The 17,823-nt window shown below is 47.2% G+C and overlaps 1 protein-coding gene and 1 pseudogene across 4 annotated transcripts in view; one reads left to right on the forward strand and one right to left on the reverse strand.

Moving 5' to 3' along the window:
• The window catches only part of FPGS (folylpolyglutamate synthase), a 47,499-nt gene extending 30,440 nt beyond the window's left edge, over positions 1-17,059 (forward strand). For all 3 annotated transcript variants that reach the window (XM_080990908.1, XM_080990906.1, XM_080990907.1), the window contains exons 11-15: positions 1,053-1,154; positions 6,932-7,082; positions 7,322-7,397; positions 11,523-11,589; positions 13,749-17,059. In XM_080990908.1, coding sequence (XP_080847034.1) covers positions 1,053-1,154; positions 6,932-7,082; positions 7,322-7,397; positions 11,523-11,589; positions 13,749-14,185 — 833 coding nt within the window. In that variant the 3' untranslated portion in view covers positions 14,186-17,059. The remainder of the gene's footprint in view (positions 1-1,052; positions 1,155-6,931; positions 7,083-7,321; positions 7,398-11,522; positions 11,590-13,748) is intronic.
• LOC308468578 (tigger transposable element-derived protein 1 pseudogene) lies at positions 7,920-11,487 on the reverse strand (annotated as a pseudogene). The gene is made up of 2 exons (XR_013991559.1): positions 10,524-11,487; positions 7,920-9,878 (listed from the first exon to the last, which is right to left on the reverse strand). The product of XR_013991559.1 is annotated as a tigger transposable element-derived protein 1 pseudogene (transcript).
• Positions 17,060-17,823: the final 764 nt, after the last annotated feature.

The raw sequence follows: 17,823 nt of genomic DNA on the forward strand, positions 1-17,823 counted from the left end.
TGGTCCAGCAAGTAGAGACATTTGGCAATACATTAGCCTGCCTCCCCAGAGCACGTGGTCTCACATTGGTTGGTTATTGGGACTGGCACCATCCACATGTGAGGATAGCTGGATGTGTAGGAAACTAACTTTCCTTGGGGCTATAGTTGGGAAGAGAGCGAACTGATACCAGTCCGCTTTGCAAGGTTGTTATAAAGGTAATGCCTTTAATTTTAAAGATTTAGGTCCTACCTTAATCACAAACGCTTTAAAGTGGCTAAGTTTGATATGATGATGATGATAATAATAATAATAATAATAATAATAATAATAATAATAATAATTTATTATTTATACCCCACCCATCTGGCTGGGTTTCCCCAGCCACTCTGGGTGGCTCCCAACAGAAGATTAAAAGCATAATAAAATGTCAGACATTAAAAACTAGAGCATGCACCACTCTGGTGAGACTGTCCACAGGCAGGTAAGGTCTCAGCCAGCATATCAGATGGAGCTGGTAGACAGCTGCCCTGGACACAGAATTGACTTACGCCTCCATGGACAGCTGTGAGTCCAAGATGACTCCTAGGCTGTACACCTGGTCCTTCAGGGGCACAGTTACCCCGTTCAGGATCAGGGAGTCCTCCACACTTGCTCGCCCCTTGTCGCCCCAAAACAGTACTTCTGTTTGTCAGGATTCAACCTCAATCAGCTGCCATCCATCCGCCTCCAGACACTCACACAGGACTTTCACTGCCTTCACTGGTTCTGAGAGCTAGAGTGCGAAAGTCTGGAGTTTTTGTAGAGTTTTGTGCCTCTCAAAGACCTCCTCCTTGCTGATTTTTAAAAATAACTTTTTAACAGTGACTTAAATGGGGCTCAAGATATAAACTCTATTAATTTAGTGATAGCCTCATCTGCTGCCTTTGATTGCTGTTTTTGTCTTTCTCATTAGCGTGTTTGTGCTGAAGGCTTTGGGATATAAATAAATGAATTTTAAAAAATTAGGATTGCAGCAAACACTTAAGTGTTCACTAACAGAGAAGAGGGTGGCTTTTTCTGTGTCTGGACAGATATTGGTGAGCTGAAGGCCCCCTGGTTGAGCTCAGAGCTGCCGGCAAAGAGATCTCCACCATTGGCCCCTGTCTTCAAGCCAGCAGAAGCCATGCTGCAAGGTGAGGTTCTCCTTCTCTCTTAGCTCCTCCAATGCTCTAAAAAAGGGGGTCGCGGGCCTTTCTCTTGGCTGTTTTCCCACACACTGCTGTTGCCTTTGACTTTTGGCAAGCGATAGTTGGACCCAGTGTGAACATTTTGCTTTCGCATAAAGTAAAAATATGTAGACACGTTTAGCCTCCTTGGCTTTCCTGTCAATGACCTCAAAGGAGGCAGCTCCCACGCAAATGGATGCGGAAGGCAAGGCGTGATACGAAAAGAATGAATTCAAAAATATTTAATTGCTCAAGGCAAGGTCGCAGCAAGAATTATGGCTTACCTTCCCACAGAACTTGAGGAAACCAACAATGCATGTATTTAAGGTGGCGATTCTATCTTGGTGTGTTCTGCTTCTGTTCCGTCAGTTCCCACATTAGACAAAGGAGAAGGAGTGCCGAGTACGTGCTTTTCCCAGTCTCCAGCATCCGCAGTTAGCGCCACGGTGGCAAACTTGTAGCCCCTCCTGATGTTGTTGGATTCCCAACTCTCACCCGGCCCAACCAGCATGGCCAGTACTCAGGGATGATGGCTGTTCAACACCATCTGGAAGACCACAGGTTATTCACACACAGACACAGATGTTTTAAAGGATTTTGTATTTTGTGTGTGACTGGCTGGTTGACTTTTAAAGCTCATTTTCTGGTCCTAATGTTATGAAGGAAAACATGTAAGAAACAACCTCTACACTGCGTGATCCAGACTTTTGTACTCAAGGAATGGTGGCAGGAATATGCTAAAACAGGTCTGGCTTCAGGCATGAGGGTGTACAGGGCAAAATTCCCTCTAGTGAACTCTTTGCTACTTTAGTGGGTTTTGCCCAGCTGACCGAGGAGGCAGTGCCCAAACGACTGGGTCCTGGAACCACTGTTCTAACTTTCCACAATGATCCTCATGGAGCCTGGCTCCAAAGTTTGTGGGAAATTAAGGCAACAGCTACTGGACCCATACACTGCCCCCTCCAAAGAAGATGGTCACTGGGCAGGCATCAGCATCGGGCTCACTTTCAGCACCTGGGGCCCTGTCAGCTGCCGCAGAGCGCTGTGTGCTGATGCCAGACCCGTGCTGAAATCAAAATCTGTGGCAGGGATTAAATCCACCATTCCACTTGCTGTATTCTGGGAACATCAGAAGCCAGGGAAACATTGTGCCTGCTTCCAGAAGTTGTCCTGGTTGGGGCCTTGCTGTGTCTCCCAAGAAAAGGGCAGTTCCACCACTATGGACCAGCTTCTAAGAATACTTTCTGCATGCATTGGGTTGTCCTCCTCAGAGTGGACCCATTGAAACAGATGAGCATGGCTAACTTGGTAACGTTAATTTCAGTGGGTCTACTCTGAGAAGAATCTAGCTGGGTTACAGCCCAGTTGACTTTCCTTCTCTCTCCATGCCAAGGAGGTAGGCTTGGAAGGGGGTCATTTGCAGCACAGATCTGCTTTTGAAGACTCACTAGCTTGGGCATAGGCAAACTCGGTCCCTCCAGATGTTTGGGACTACAATTCCCATCATCCCTGACCACTGGTCCTGTTAGTGAGGGATGATGGGAATTGTAGTCCCAATTTGTAGTCTGCAGGGCCTGAGTTTGCCCATGCCTGCACCAGCTACTAACTGCGCCTTCTCTTAGCTTGTCAAAACTCTGGATTATCCTGAAATTAGTAGAGTGCAAGAAGAATGAATTGCTAATAGAAAAGGCCCTGTTAGCTGCATAGTCTGCAGACTATGTTCACCTTATGATGCTATGGAAAAGAACCTACATTGTGGTGGGCCTTAGCCCAGGGAACTGGTAGCTGGGTTGTTATCTCCACCAGCCCTCATGGACCAAGTCTGGCAAGTGAGCAGAGCCCAAATCATCTGACCGCACAGTGACATCAGATGATCTCTCCCTCTGCCTCTGAAGGTCTTGCTGTTCCATTTTCAAAGCACTGTTCTTTAAGTAATCTTGTTATATTTATAGTATTGGGAGACTTCCGGGGTGGCACCATCGGCAATGGTGGACTCCCTCTGAACTGGAGGGACTAGCTCCACGCGAAACGGGTCTTTTCCGCTACGGCGAAGCGGGGACCCTTTTAAAAATCACAGGCGGATGAAGCCTGTGACCATGGGACTCGGCGGGCACCCTTAGCGCCCCCCCAACCCGCAAAGGAACCCACTAACGGGCTCAGAAGCGAAGAGGGGGAAGTGGTGCGGTGCTGTGAGTCAACTGCTATTTCCGTGGAGTGAAGCCGCATAGCCGTTGCCGGAGAGCGCTCCTTTTTCCTGGGACAATTTGACTTCTAAAATAAGCACCCGTGAGTACTTAAACTTTGAACAATTGGACTTTAAATAAGGACTTGCGAGCAGAAAGGAATGGGACTTTAAAATTTACTTCAATTTGGTACTGAAACGGGAAGGTCTAAACAGGAAGTCAGCCTTCCGTTTCTTTGTAGACAGAATAAAGCAAAGACAACGTAAACTAGAGCTCAGAAAATTGCTTCTAAAGGATTGCTTTCATCATTTAAAATTGTTGAACCCCCCTTCGGCAGCAGGAGAAGAAGGGGGATCTTTTTCGGACTGTTTAAACCTGCAGAAGTGAGTTTAAAGTAAAGTAACTTTCCACCGTCCTGATCCTGGAGCGGGGTGTCCGGACTGACGTTTGGAGCTCATTGACCAGAGACAAACGTTTTTGACAGATAGCTAAAAGAAGAGAAACATAGTGATTCCATTGTTTCCTTTCGTATTTTAAAGGAACAAATATTGACAAAATATCTCAAAAAGGAAACTTTGTTGCAAGAACAAATAGAAGTTTTCCCCCTAGAGGGAGACTGTGAAACTGTAACTAATTCTCGGGAGCTTGCAGCTGTCACAGATTACAATCGTGGGAATAGACTTGTGACCTTGTAGGACAATGTATTCAGAAGCTCTGTTGTGTGCTCTCTGTAAAACAAATGCCCTACTGGAACAGTTAAATGAGAAGACGGATTTGATGACTAATGCGGTCAGAATTTTTGAACAGGCAGTGGGAAACTACATGGAGCCCACCCAGGAATTAAATCAGGAGTGTGTCCTGACAGAACAGATGAGAGAAGAGGATATTGCTGAATCTTGGGCGCCAGAGATGGAGGGAGCTGCGGCCCTGCAGGAACATGAGCTTTTGGATTTGACAAATGAACTTGGAAAAAGCCAGATCTGGAAAGATAAAATTTGGCCTGATTTGGAAATGGGGGGTTGGATAGACCCCCCTATGCAGGGATGTTTGGACTTTCCGAGTCTGGCAATGGGCCATGAGATGTTTGGAGCTGTGGGGGCTCTCAATTTTGGAGGGATTCTGAAACATGTTTTTAAATACCACATGGAGTTTAGTCTGGACTATGGAAAAGGGGCTGATTTGTTGAAAAGGGTCAAAAACATTACCAAGCTGGAGTTCCCACGAGTGAAAGGAGAATATGAAGAAGAGCTGTGGAAGGGACATGGAAGAGACTTAAGGGCCTCGGCTATAAGGTTACCAGGTTAATGCGCTAGATCGATGGGATAAAAAGGACTGACAAAACCCGGACCAGGAGGAAGGGACGCTGGATGAAGATTGGATTGTTTTTATTTCTTTTTTTATTACTAGGATTGTTTTATAAAATTGATGAATGTTAGAAAAATGTTGGAACGAAATTACTTGGCTCTAGCAAAAATGTTTAAAGAATTAGGTAAGAATATTATGGTTATGAGAAGTTGGTAAAAATAAGATTTAAGTTTTAAGTTTTAAGGTTTTCTATAAGACAAGATGAAAATAGATTAAGGTAATGCAATGACAGAATATTATGAAATATGGAAAGGATTTGCTGCGATAATTATTAACTAGGATACAAAAAAAGGGAGGAGGAGGAGGTCAAAGAAAGAAGGTAATGAAATTTGAGGATTTGAGAATGATGGATTTATTTTTATCTGTTTGTGGTGTATTTTTGTTTTTTGAATTTGTATTGTTTGATGTGGTTTGTTTTCTCTTTGTTTTTTGTTTTTTCTTTTTCTGCTCTGTTTTTTTCTGTAATTCTAAAAAATTTTCAATAAATATCATTTAAAAAAATATTTATAGTATTGAAATGTATTTCTTTGTATTTTGTATGTTGCTTTGTTGTTACGAAATTGTTTTTTGTAGTGGTTGTTTCTTTGTTGTAGGCCGCTGAGCATGATTTTTGTGTTTGGAAAAGTGGTATAGAAATAAAAGGAATGAACGAATGCCTGTCTTGCGGAGCACTTTGAATGGGACTTTGTGGACACTGCAGATCATCTGCTTAGCGGTTCCTGCAAAACTCCTTCCAGCTGAACCAGGTTTTTTACGTGCCCCACACTTAATGTCAACTATTCTGTTGGGTGTAGGGAAACTGGGCGTGGCTCAGCTGAAATGGACCAAACTGCTATCACCCCTGACTTTTGGCAAGCAGTAGTTTGACCCAGTATGAACATTTTGCTTTCACATAAAGTAAAAATATGTAGACACGTTTAGCCTCCTTGGCTTTCCTGTCAATGACCTCAAAGGAGGCAGCTCCCATGCAAATGGATGCGGAAGGCAAGGCGTGATACGAAAAAAATTAATTCAAAAATATTTAATTGCTCAAGGCAAGGTCTCAGCAAGAATTATGGCTTACCTTCCCACAGAACTTGAGGAAACCAACAATGCATGCTTTTGAGGTGGCGATTCCTATCTTGGTGTGTTCTGCTGCTGTTCAGTCAGTTCCCACATTAGACAAAGGAGGAAGAGTGCAGAGTACGTGCTTTTCCTAGTCTCCAGCATCCGCAGTTAGCGCCACAGTGGCGAACTTGCAGCCCCTCCAGATTTTTTGGATTCCCAACTCTTATCAGGCCCAACCAGCATGGCCAATGCTCAGGGATGATGGCTGTTGTAGTTCAACAACATCTGAAGGACCACAGGTTATCCACACACAGACACAGACACAGATGTTTGAAAGGATTTTGTATTTTGTGTGTGACTGGCTGGTTGACTTTTAAAGCTCATTTTCTGGTCCTAATGTTATGAAGGAAAACATGTAAGAAACTAACTCTATGTCAGCTGACATGGACCAGTCCAGGCTGAGGCAGCAAAGACTCTTCACCTTTGCTATGAAACCACTTCCTCTCAGGAGCTCATGCGCCACAAACCTTTTTGGTGCTTCCAGCCTCTGTTGGAAACATATCTATTCACTAGTACATTCCCTGATTTTTAGCACCCTGATTTCTGTGATTGTTAATATTTTACTAATGTTTTATGGATGTGTAATTTATACTTTTTTTATTACTTAGTGTTTTGTTATTGCACTGGTAGCAAATGGCTTTGGGTACTCTCTGGAGTGAAAGGCTGGGGTTTTTACTGTATTTTTTGCTCTATAAGACTCACTTTTTCCCTCCTAAAAAGTAAGGGGAAATGTGTGTGCGTCTTATGGAGCGAGTGCAGGCTGCGCAGCTATCCCAAAAGCCAGAACAGCAAGAGGGATTGCTGCTTTCACTGTGCAGCGATCCCTCTTGTTGTTCTGGCTTCTGAGATGCAGAATATTTTTTTTCTTGTTTTCCTCCTCCAAAAACTAGGTGCGTCTTGCGGTCTGGTGCGTCTTATAGAGTGAAAAATACGGTAATTTATTTTTCTGTCTCATCATTTACTCCTTTCCTCGGGGGAAATGGGGGAGATGTGAACGTAGCCGTAGACAAAAACAAAGGCCTGTGCAGGTCTTGTTGTACAGGGCATTGTTCCTGCTTAGCCATCACCTCCGTCTCTTTTGCTCTCCAGGGCTACAGGAAGCCGTGTGGCTCGGTCGAAACCAGGTGCTGCGCCACGGTCCTGTGACGTGGTACATCGATGGGGCCCACACCACCAGCAGTATACAGGCTTGCGTCCGCTGGTTTCGCAAAGCTGCCCTGAATGAGGAGAAGCCTGCAGAGTAAGCGAGGGTTTGGCTGGGGTCTCTTTCCATTCTGAGCCTCTACTGCTTAGAATAGCCTTATCCTGAATAAATTTGTCTGATCCTCTTTTAAACAAGTTGGTGGCCGTCCCTATACCTTGTGAGATCTTCTGGTCTTCTGTGTGTGTGTGTGTGTGTGTGTCTGTCTGTCTGTCTTCCACTGAGCTGGGGTGGTGGTGAATAGATAATGAGACCTGACTCTTTCCTTGCATTTGCAGCGGTTCTGAAGTCCGGGTGCTCCTCTTCAACGTGACAGGCGACCGTGATACTGCCGCTCTGCTTAAGCTGCTGCTGGTGAGTTTTCTTGTTTGCTTCCCTCCCCCTTAAAAGAAGGGAGGGGGGAAGGACCTAGCTCTGCTTTAACATGGCTTTCAGGACAACCATCAAACCATTACAAAAATAATAATAGTAATATTAAATGATTTGGAATAGAATTTAGAAACAAAGGTCAGCAGCCATTAAAGCAGCAGGGGAAAATGAAATTCATAAACTTATGTGCAGAATAAATGTAAGACCTCTGCTGACACTTTGAATGGCCTGGGAAATAATACAGTACAGTGGTGCCTCGCAAGACGAAATTAATTCGTTCCGCGAGTTTTTTCGTCTAGCGAATTTTTCGTCCTGCGGAGCACGAAATCCCATAGGAATGCATTGAAATCCAATTAATGCATTCCTATGGTCAAAAAAAGTCCAAACAAAGCCAAATTTGGTACAACAAGAGTTTATTAAGTGCTCTTTAAAGTCACACATACTGTAAAGAGCATTTCAAAAATTGAAGGAACAATAAATTAAGTTTATAAACATGACAGAAAAAACATTTAAAAATCAACATAGTGTACATTACATTTTCTAAGACTCTGGGGGACCACTCGAAGAAGGTTCCTCTTCCACTCTTTGCTTCTTGCTTAAGAACCTGTCCATGGTCTGCTGCTTCATCCGCCTTTTCAGCAGCTCCCTGAAAGACGACATGACCCTCGTATCAAAAGTGTTCGCAAGGTCACGTGTCACGTGCTTGTCAGGGTGGTTCCGCTCTGCAAAAGCCTGCACATCCTTCCACTTCAGGCAAATGTCCCTCAGTTCTTTGGAGGACAGCCATTCCTCAGTTGCTTCCTCCTCCTCCTTCCTCCTCCTGTGCAGCCTCTGCCTGCAGTTCGACCAGCTCCTGGGTGGTCAGCTCGTGGTCGTGCTCCTCCACCAGCTCGCTGACATCCTCCTCTGTGACCTCCAGGCCCATGGTCCTCCCCAAGGCAACAATGTCCTGCACCACTGTTGACTCTGGTGCATCAGAGTCACTTGGTGCCACACAGTCCGGCCACAGGCTGCGCCAAGCGCAATTCAAATTTCTCTGGCTGATCCCTTTCCAGGCCGTGGTGATCATCTTCAAGCAGGTGACAATGTCGAAGTGGTCCTTCCAGAATTCCCGCAGGGTGATGGTGGTGCAATCAGTCACCTCGAAGCATCGCCTGAAAAGCTCCTTGGTGTAGCGTTTTTTGAAATTGGCGATGACCTGCTGATCCATCGGCTGGAGCAGTGGCGTGGTGTTAGGCGGCAGGAACATGATGTTGATGAAGCTGAACTCCTCCAACAAGTCCTCCTCAAGGCCTTTAGGATGAGCAGGAGCATTGTCCATCAGAAGCAAAGCCTTCAGCGGCAGGTCGTTGTCCAGCAGGTACTGTTTGACAGCAGGGCCAAAAGCAAGATTGACCCAGTCCACAAACAGCACACGTGTGACCCAAGCCTTGCTGTTGGATCGCCACATGACACTCAGCCGCTCCTTGTCGACCTTGTGTTTCTTGAAGGCCCGTGGGTTCTCCGAGTGGTACACCAGCAGGGGCTTGATCTTTAGGTCGCCACTTGCGTTGGCACAGAAGAGCAGGGTCAGACGGTCTTTCATGGGCTTGTGGCCAGGCAACTTGGCCTCCTCCTGAGTGATGAAAGTCCTTTTGGGCATCCTCTTCCAAAACAGCCCGGTCTCGTCGCAGTTGAAGACCTGCTGTGGAACGTAGCCCTCCGTCTTCACAACCTCCAGGAACTCCAAGGCAAAGTCTTCAGCCGCAGGAACATCAGAACTGGCAGCCTCTCCATGCCTGACCACGCTGTGGATTCCAGATCTCATCTTGAACCGGTCAAACCAACCTCTGCTTGCCTTGAAGAATTCTGGCTCGCCTGAGGTTCCTGGCTGTTCCCAGATGAGGTCTGCGTGCAAGGCCTTGGCCTTCTTACAAATCACGGCCTCAGTCACTGTGTCCCCTGCACACTGCTTCTCTTCTAACCAGATGAGGAGCAACTTCTCGACCTCCTCCAGAACAGCTGGGCGGTTCTTCACGATCCTGGTGACTCCCTTGGCTGCATCAGTCGCAAGGATCTTCTCCCTCATCTTCAGGATGGTGCCGATGGTCGATGGGTTCCTGCCGTACTCCCTGGCGAGGTCTGTCACACGCATTCCACCATCGTGCTTCCGGATGATCTCCTTCTTCATTTCCAGCGTTACCTTCTCCTTCTTCCTCTCGCCGGCCTCTGCAGCAGCAGTCTTCTTGGGTCCCATGGCAGCACAGCTCCTAGCTTCGTAAACTCAGAAAAAAGAAAAAAAATCAGTGATGCACACCCAAAAAATTCAAAAGCACCCAGCCACCCACCACACAGGAATTCAAACCCAGAACCAAGTCCTTGAATTCCAAGCACCCAACCCAAAATCCAAAAACCCCCAAAAAAGTTTTAAAACTTTAACTTACGAAATGGCTACAAATCACCAAAGTCTTCAAAATCCTCAAATGGCTGCAAAAGAAGTTTTGGAAAAGCTTTAAAAATCACCAAAGTCTTCAAAAACCTCAACTGTTCCCCCAGCCACCCACCCACCACACAGAAATTGCAAACCCCTCCCCAACTGTTGCAAACCCCTCCTCAACTGTCCCCCCAGCCACCCACCACACAGAAATTCAAACTCAGAATTTTTTTTTAAAAAAAAACAACATGGCCCAATGGTCACAGAAAATCATAAAAATTCAAAAAAAACCCACACAAGCTCCCAGATTCTTGCAAATCCCTCCCCAACTGTTCCCCCAGCCACCCACCACACAGAAATTCAAACCCAGATTTTTTTTAAAAAAAAAAGCAGAGTGCCCCAATGGTCACAGAAAATCATAAAAATTCAAAAAAACCCACAGAAGCTCCCAGATTCTTGCAAACCCCTCCTCAACTGTTCCCCCAGCCACCCACCACACAGAAATTCAAACCCAGAATTTTTTTTTAAAAAAACAGCAGAGTGCCCCAATGGTCACAAAAAATCATAAAAATGCAGAAAAAAACCACACAAGCTCCCAGATTCTTGCAAACCTCTCCCCAACACCAAGTCCTTGAATTCCAAACACCCCAACCCAAAATCCAAAACCCCCCAAAAAAGTTTTAAAAGGTTTAACTTACCAAACAGCTGCAAAAGAAGTTTTGGAAAAGCTTCAAAAATCAGCAAAGTCCTCAAAAACCTCAGAAAAGGCTACCACACCGCGTGCAATGTGTTGCTCCTCGAGGTCAAGTCGCAACTGCACCTCTTCAAGCAATGCACCCTGGGTATTAACGGTTTTACGAAAAAGGAAACAAACTCGCAAGACGTTTTCGTCTTGCGAAGCAAGCCCATAGGGAAATTTGTCTTGCGAAGCGCATCGAAAAACGGAAAACCCTTTTGTCTAGCGAGTTTTCCGTCTTGCGAGGCATTCGTCTTGCGGGGCACCACTGTACGGTGTATGCTTCCCTGGTGGCAAAAGGACATAAAGTGTGCCCCCAGCCACGACTCCTTGAGGAAAACATTCCACAAATGGGGTTTCCTCAACCCGACGTACCGCTTTAGAGGCTCTGCTTTCTGGCCAATCAGCTAGATTTGAAAATGCCAATGCAGCCTTTGCCAAGCTGGTGCCCTTGAGATGTTTTGGGGCTGATAGGAGTTGTAAATCAAGGCTGGTGAAGGCTGCACCAGAGACGGGGCCTTATAAGAGGCGTCCCCCTCATGTGTGGAACTTCCTCCTGGCCATCATAACTGGCTTCTGAGTGTTTCAACTGAAATGCTTCTATCTTTATTTAAAGGTAAAGGTAAAGGGCCCCTGACAGTTAAGTCCAGTCGCAGACGACTCTGGGGTTGCGGCGCTCATCTCGCTCTATAGGCCGAGGGAGCTGGCATTTGTCTGCAGACAGTTTTTCCGTGTCAGGTGGCCAGCATGACTAAGCTGCTTCTGGCGGTTGGCATTCAGCAACCTCTGGAGGGCCACAGTTTCCCTATCCCTGCTTTGTTTATACTGTACTGGGGTTCACTGAGACATAAGACATGCTGTCTGTACAGTCCAAGCCAGACTCAACTTTTGCTTTCTCCCCTGCAGGTGTGAATCAGTACAGTGGCTGCTTTTATAATCTTTATTCCTCTTACATTTTCAGCCTTGCCAGTTTGACTATGCCGTTTTCTGCCCCAATTTCACCGAAGTGTCCACCGTGGGAAATGCAGGTTGGTCACAGGGCAGGGTTGGTAAATCACAGGTGAAATATGGCCACATGGAGTTGGGCTAGATCAGTTGTGGGGACCTTTGGCCCCTGCATTGCAGGGGGTTGGACTAGATGACCCTTGGCTCCCTTCCAACTCTATGATTCTAAATGTTGAGGTGCAGCTCCTATCACCCCTGGCCAGGAGCTGATGGGAGTTGTACTCCAGGGACATCTGGAGGGCCAAAGGTAGACCTTCTTTGCTCTGAATTCTGGCTATAATTATAATCTCTCTCCCACTCCTATTTAAATAACTGCAAATGCCCCTCATTGGTTTTCATTAGCTTAAGTGTGCAGGGTTTTATAGATTATAAATGCTGTATTGATTTGGGAATCATACAATATGACTTTTGCTTTAATTTACTTATTTTTTTAGTTGTTGCTTTGTTAACAGTGTTTTATAGATTGTAATTGTTTTGCCGATGGCTTGTTTATTATGGTATATGATTTACGCTGTATTTGTGATGTTCTATTACATTCTAGCATGTTGTTATATTTATTGTTTGTAAGCCACTTTGGGATTATAGAAATATAATCAGTCTGTCTAGGAAATCTAGGATGGGAAAAGTGACCTGTCTGAGAGAGAAATGGGTTACCTTGTTTTCTTCAGGCTAAGCAGTGGGTCCTATCCTTACTGATCCGCAGGGCAGTGGTGGTGGACCTTTGGCCTGTAGGCCAAATACTGCCCCTCAGCCCTCTGCATTTCGCCAGCAAGGCCACACCCAGCTGCCTTAGACAGGCAGTGACATCCAGGTGTGGGGCAGGTAAAAGATGGGGCTGCGCTGAAAGGTTTCAGGTGCCACAGAGCAACTTGTGGAGTGCTGTACCTTTGCCCGTGCAGAGTGTGCTGTAGTGGCTAGAAATGCCAAAGGCTTTGAGACCAGGGTTCGAAACCCTACTCAGCCACGAAGCTCTTTAGGCCAGTTGCTATCTTTGAGCCTAACTTGCTGGCTGCTGAGAAGATAAAATTTAGGTGGGGGACCATCTGTGCTGCCCGAAACACACACACACACACACACACACACGAGCCTTTAGAGCTGGCCATTTGTCTGTCTAGCCCATACTCTGTTTGGCAGCAGCTCTCCAGGGTCTTGGACAGAGACACCAGCTACTTGAACCTTCCATGCCAGGGTTGGCTGAACTTGAGACCTTGTGGCATGCAGTGCACATGCTGTGCCACTGAGCTATGGCCCTTCCCCATAAATAAGAGCTCACCTCAGTTTCTGTTGGGGGGGGGAATCTCCTGGGCCAATGAAACCCACCATGCCTCCTTGTTTGGCCTATCCAAGGCTATTTCACCCAAGCCATGCCCACCTGTCAAAGACCCTCACATCATATGACGTCCAGTTCAGGAACAGGTGGAGGTATAGCTCCCTACCGGAAGCAGGCGCTGCTGACCACTGGTGCTTGAAGAGCCCTGTGCAGGTGAAAGGTCGCCAGGTCCCATTGCTAAGTCAGGTGATTGACAGGCAAGTGGTTCCGCCCACCAGTCAGTGCTGGCCCATGTAGGGAAGGTGACGTGAGAATTTATTTAGTTATTTATTGCACCCCACCTTTTTCTCCAAGCGGCCCCAGGTGGCCTCATGGTTACCCCCTTTCAATCTGAACAACAGCCCCGTGAGGTAGGCGAGGCTGAGAGGCAGTGACTGCCCCACAAGGTCGCACCCAGTGAGCTTCACGGCCTAGTAGGGATGTGAACTCTAGTCTCTCCCAGGTCCTAATCCAGTACTCTAATCACTATACAGTGGTACCTCGGGTTAAGAACTTAATTTGTTCCGGAGGTCTGTTCTTAACCTGAAACTGTTCTTAACCTGAAGCACCACTTTAGCTAATGGGGCCTCCTGCTGCCACCGCGCCGCCAGAGCACGATTTCTGTTCTCACCCTGAAGCAAAGTTCTTAACCCGAGGTACTATTTCTGGGTTAGCGGAGTCTGTAACTTGAAGCATATGTAACCTGAAGCATCTGTAAACCAAGGTACTACTGTACTACTTTGGCCAACCGTCCAAGGGAGGCTGCCCCGAAGCCGCGTTCGTGTGGGGCTGGGCGGGTGGGTGGCCCTGGCATCCCTGTGACTCCACCTCCTTCCTATTTTTTCAAAATGGTTCTTGTGTTTGGCCTTACAGATCAGCAGAACTTCAATGTCACCCTGGAGAATGTCCTGACCCGTTGCCTGCAGAACCAGAGCCACTGGAACCGCCTGATGGAAGCAAAAGAGGGCACGGACCCCTGGCTGTCTGCCTCGCCAGAAGTGGAAGGGGTGGCTGGGTGGCTGAAGCAGGCCCCCCTGCACGGCCCCCAGCTCTTCTTCCCACCCTCAGCACGCCCACTCAACGCCAACTCCTTGGTCTTCCCTTGCATTTCCAAGGCCTTGCAGTGGATCACCCAAGGCAGGGACCCTCACTTCCAGCCTCCAGCGTCCCGGGGGCTCCACCCTCACCCCGCAGCCAGCAGCGGGGCTGTCTTGCTCAAGGAAGCGGCCACCATCCAGGTCCTGGTGACGGGGAGCTTGCACCTGGTGGGCGGTGTCTTAAAGCTGCTCAACCCATCTCTTTCAGAGTAGAGGGTGCTGTTGGACACCCCTCTCTTGAGGCCTGGGTTTGCTGCCTACTTGAAATGCCATTGGGAAGCTGGATCACGCCTTCACACTGATTTCACTGCAGCATGCAGATGGCGGGCTGCCTCCTGAGTCCATGGAACCTCTAATTCCTCCTTAAAAATTTTTTCCTGAGGAACATGGCTTGACACCTGAGCAATATGGAATCCTCCTGGTCAGACATGCTATGCAAAGAAGATGCCTCCTCCAGCAACATTCTAGATGCCAGAATTCCCACCCCACCCCAGCACTGAAGTTCTACAGGTGGGGGAAATGGCCACCAGCCCACCACCCAGAGAAGGAGATTCCTCTTCTTTCTCCCCAATTTGGAAATCTTCCTCTCTTCCCTCACCCCCTGCTTGCTTCTTTGTGTGTGGCTGCTGCAGACGAAGCCCCCATCCACTACAAAGCAGAGCTCACCTGCCTGCCCCCCAGCCACCATCCTGGGCCAAGCACAGTGTGAGTTCTCACTGGTTTGCTGGCTCTTTGTTGTCATCTCTACTGGTCTGACCAAGTCAAATGCATGGCTGGTAGCCTTTGACTGGTGACTCTTGCAATGTGCCTTTTGAAAAGAATCTTACTGCTAGCCTCTTTCCTTCACCACCTCATCATCTCTCCTTCTGGAGTACTGGGCATCAACTCAGCATTTTGGTACGGTTTTGAAACACTGTGTCGGTTTTTTCGGTTTTAAACAATTCCTCTTGAGCGAGGAACTCCTGACCTTGCCGTTGGCTTCTGGGAAAGCCATTCAGTGTCCCCCAGAGAGCAGGCTGTGAGGCCCAAGTGGTTGACTTGTACAGAGTTAGGTGCATCTGCACATCACACCCCCAAATCCTGGTCCATATGGGAGGCTACCCTGACCCATGCAGTTGATGTTGGCAGTTAAAGGGCTGGGGATCATGAGATGGCCAGAGATGGCTTCCCAGAGGGTGTGCTGGATATACAAGTGCCTGTCTCTTTGGGTTGGAGTGGGAGGAGAGCAACCACTGTGCTCCTGTGTGTGTGCTGTCCAGCCACAAAGTGCAGAGCAATGACTGCCTGATGATTTGACGGAGCAACCTTTTTCTTCATCATCTTTTTAAAATAACGCCTCTTGGAGAGCAGGGCTAAGTGTTTGAAATGAGAGGTTTTATGCTGTCAACGCTGCAAGCCATTTACTGTTGCTTGGTTTCAGAGGCACAGCTGCAGTCTTTGTACTTTCTCTGATTGCACTGGAAAGGGAGCAGGGTGGGGGCCTTTTGGCTCTCCTGGTGCTGGTTGGATTCACAGCCTTCATCCGCTCCATCCTGCATGCCCAGTGGGTCAGGGATCCTGGCATTTGTAGTCTAGCAACATATGGAGGACCACTTTCCACCTGCCATCAAATTGCACACAGCGAACAAAAAGGAAAGGGCCCAGAATTTTTTTCTGGGGAGTGGGGCACTGGAATCTATTGTGTGCAAAGCGGTTTCAGGGAGGGGGTCACTGCTCCAAGCAGACTTTGACTTCAAAAAATAATAATATTTGATTCATATTTGAAAATCTTCGGGTTGTACCACCCTTGAATATTCAGTGACCTTCTTGCTGCCAAGTATCTCTTTGTCAGAGAGAAGTTTGCCACCTTCTCCCTGGTGTCTTAGCTTCTCTTGCATGGGAATGCTTTCGATGGAGGCCTTTCAGTCAAGTCCCTCCTGCATTCCCGAGTCTTATGATCTGGCTGCAGGTCCCGTCCCTTGCTGGATGGATGGCTATGCACATCTGTTTGGAATCTGCGTGATTTTGACATCTGCCTGCAGGTTGAGAATAAATATGCCACTGGGGAACTCTTGGGGTGGTAGCAGAAGCAGAAGGGGGGGGGACACAAAGCAGACTTCTCAGTGTGGCAGTGGGGGCTCTTCCAAAATGGTTACTCTCTGCTTGTGATACGAAACAAACGAGTTATATTCAATATTAGTCCTACTTGAAGTAGACTTGTTGAAATTAATGGGCACAATTATATGAGAAATTAGTAATTAGTAAACCCCACCCCCTGAGAACTAGCAATAATCCTCCAGATTTTTTCTAGCGGATCCTTCTGGAGAACATCCCCACCTTTTGATGTTAACATTCATGCCTTGCCTCTGTTTCCCCATCCCTGCTCTCGTGGAGCCAAATATGCAGCAGAAAGCACCACCTGCTAGAGTTGCAGGAGCTGGGTATGAGATTTATTTATCCCGCTTTTGTCCATGGTACTGCACTTCAGAGTTCTTAGAGCATTTTCCCCTGGTGGTCCTTGTTGTCTGGGATCCACTCAGCCAATACAACGGGTCCAGTGCCATGAGCAGCAGGTTTGGGCATCTGTCCTGATCAGCATGATCTGCTCACTGCTCACATCCTTTGTTACTTTACGACCAAGCAAGTCTCTTCCCTCCTTTTAGCTGTGTGCATTCTAGAAAGACTCAAACTAGTTCTAACCGAAATTCAACCTTGTTCTGAATTCTTGCTGAAGGTGGTGGTCCAGTTATCTCTCGACCTTCATAGAGCACATTACAGGTAGTGATCACCTGCTTTTTTAGTAATTGTACTGCTTCCCAATACAAACACAGAGCTTTCCACCCCTCTTCCCCAACCCCACCTAAAGGGGAGGGAAACTTAAATGGATAGTTCTTAAGAAACACTTTTCTTTTAAAACTGGATTTCCCCCCCTGATTTCATTTTAAATCTTGTAACTGTTTTTCAAGATTCTTGACTTGTTTGTTCCTTTATACAAACAAAAAAACCTGACTTTGTGTGTGTGTCTTGGAATAACAAAAGATGTTGTTTCTGCCAGACATATGTCGAGTCAGGAACAGGTGCTTTGAATAAAGAACTGACATACTAGAACTCTGCAGTTTGTGTCTATTTCTCTGCCCTTGGAGTACCGTGAGATCTGACAGGACAACGGAACTAAAGAGAGTGTCTCCACTCATCAGGTCACCAAAACCCAAGTCCAGAACGTGCCCTGTACCATGAGCAGGGTCAGAAATTACTTGGGAAAGACCCATGATTGTCATGGCAGACATGAAGTCCTGAGCCACTCCTGACAGGGGAGCCTCATTGAATGTTAAAACCCACCCCCCAGCGTAACAAGCCAGAGGGGCTCCAGCACTAACTCCCAGGCCACCCTGGCTAGCTCAGGAAAGGAAACTGTTGAGCAATGGAGTGGGTGTTACACCCAACAGGATCTCTTATTCTGTCCTGACCACCTGTCTTCAGATAAACTCTTGAACCCAGCAGGCTGTGGCAGAGGACACCTGGTCAGGGGGATGCAATCACGATAGACGATTGCAACTCCACCACTTTCCCCCCTCCAGATCTTGGCTACTGCTGTACAAAGAACCCTGTTGGGCAAAGCTGAGAGAGACATTAACGCCCCTGCTCTGTTTCATGCAGCCAGGTCTCTGTAATACAAGCCAGGTCAGCATGTTCCTCCAGGACCAAGTCCTGGGTAGCTGTTGTTCTGCCATTCGCTGACTTGGCCATAAACAGCCCAAGGAGATTCTTGCCAAGACTATCCAGGCTATTTGGATATGGGGACAGGCAGCCAGCGCCCAGTTGTGGTGACCCCTTAGATGATCATTCTCTCCCCCACCCCCATATATATCTCT

This window comes from Podarcis pityusensis (genome assembly GCF_964106645.2).
Source record: "Podarcis pityusensis genome assembly, chromosome: Z".
Classification (NCBI taxonomy): Eukaryota; Metazoa; Chordata; class Lepidosauria; order Squamata; family Lacertidae; genus Podarcis; species Podarcis pityusensis.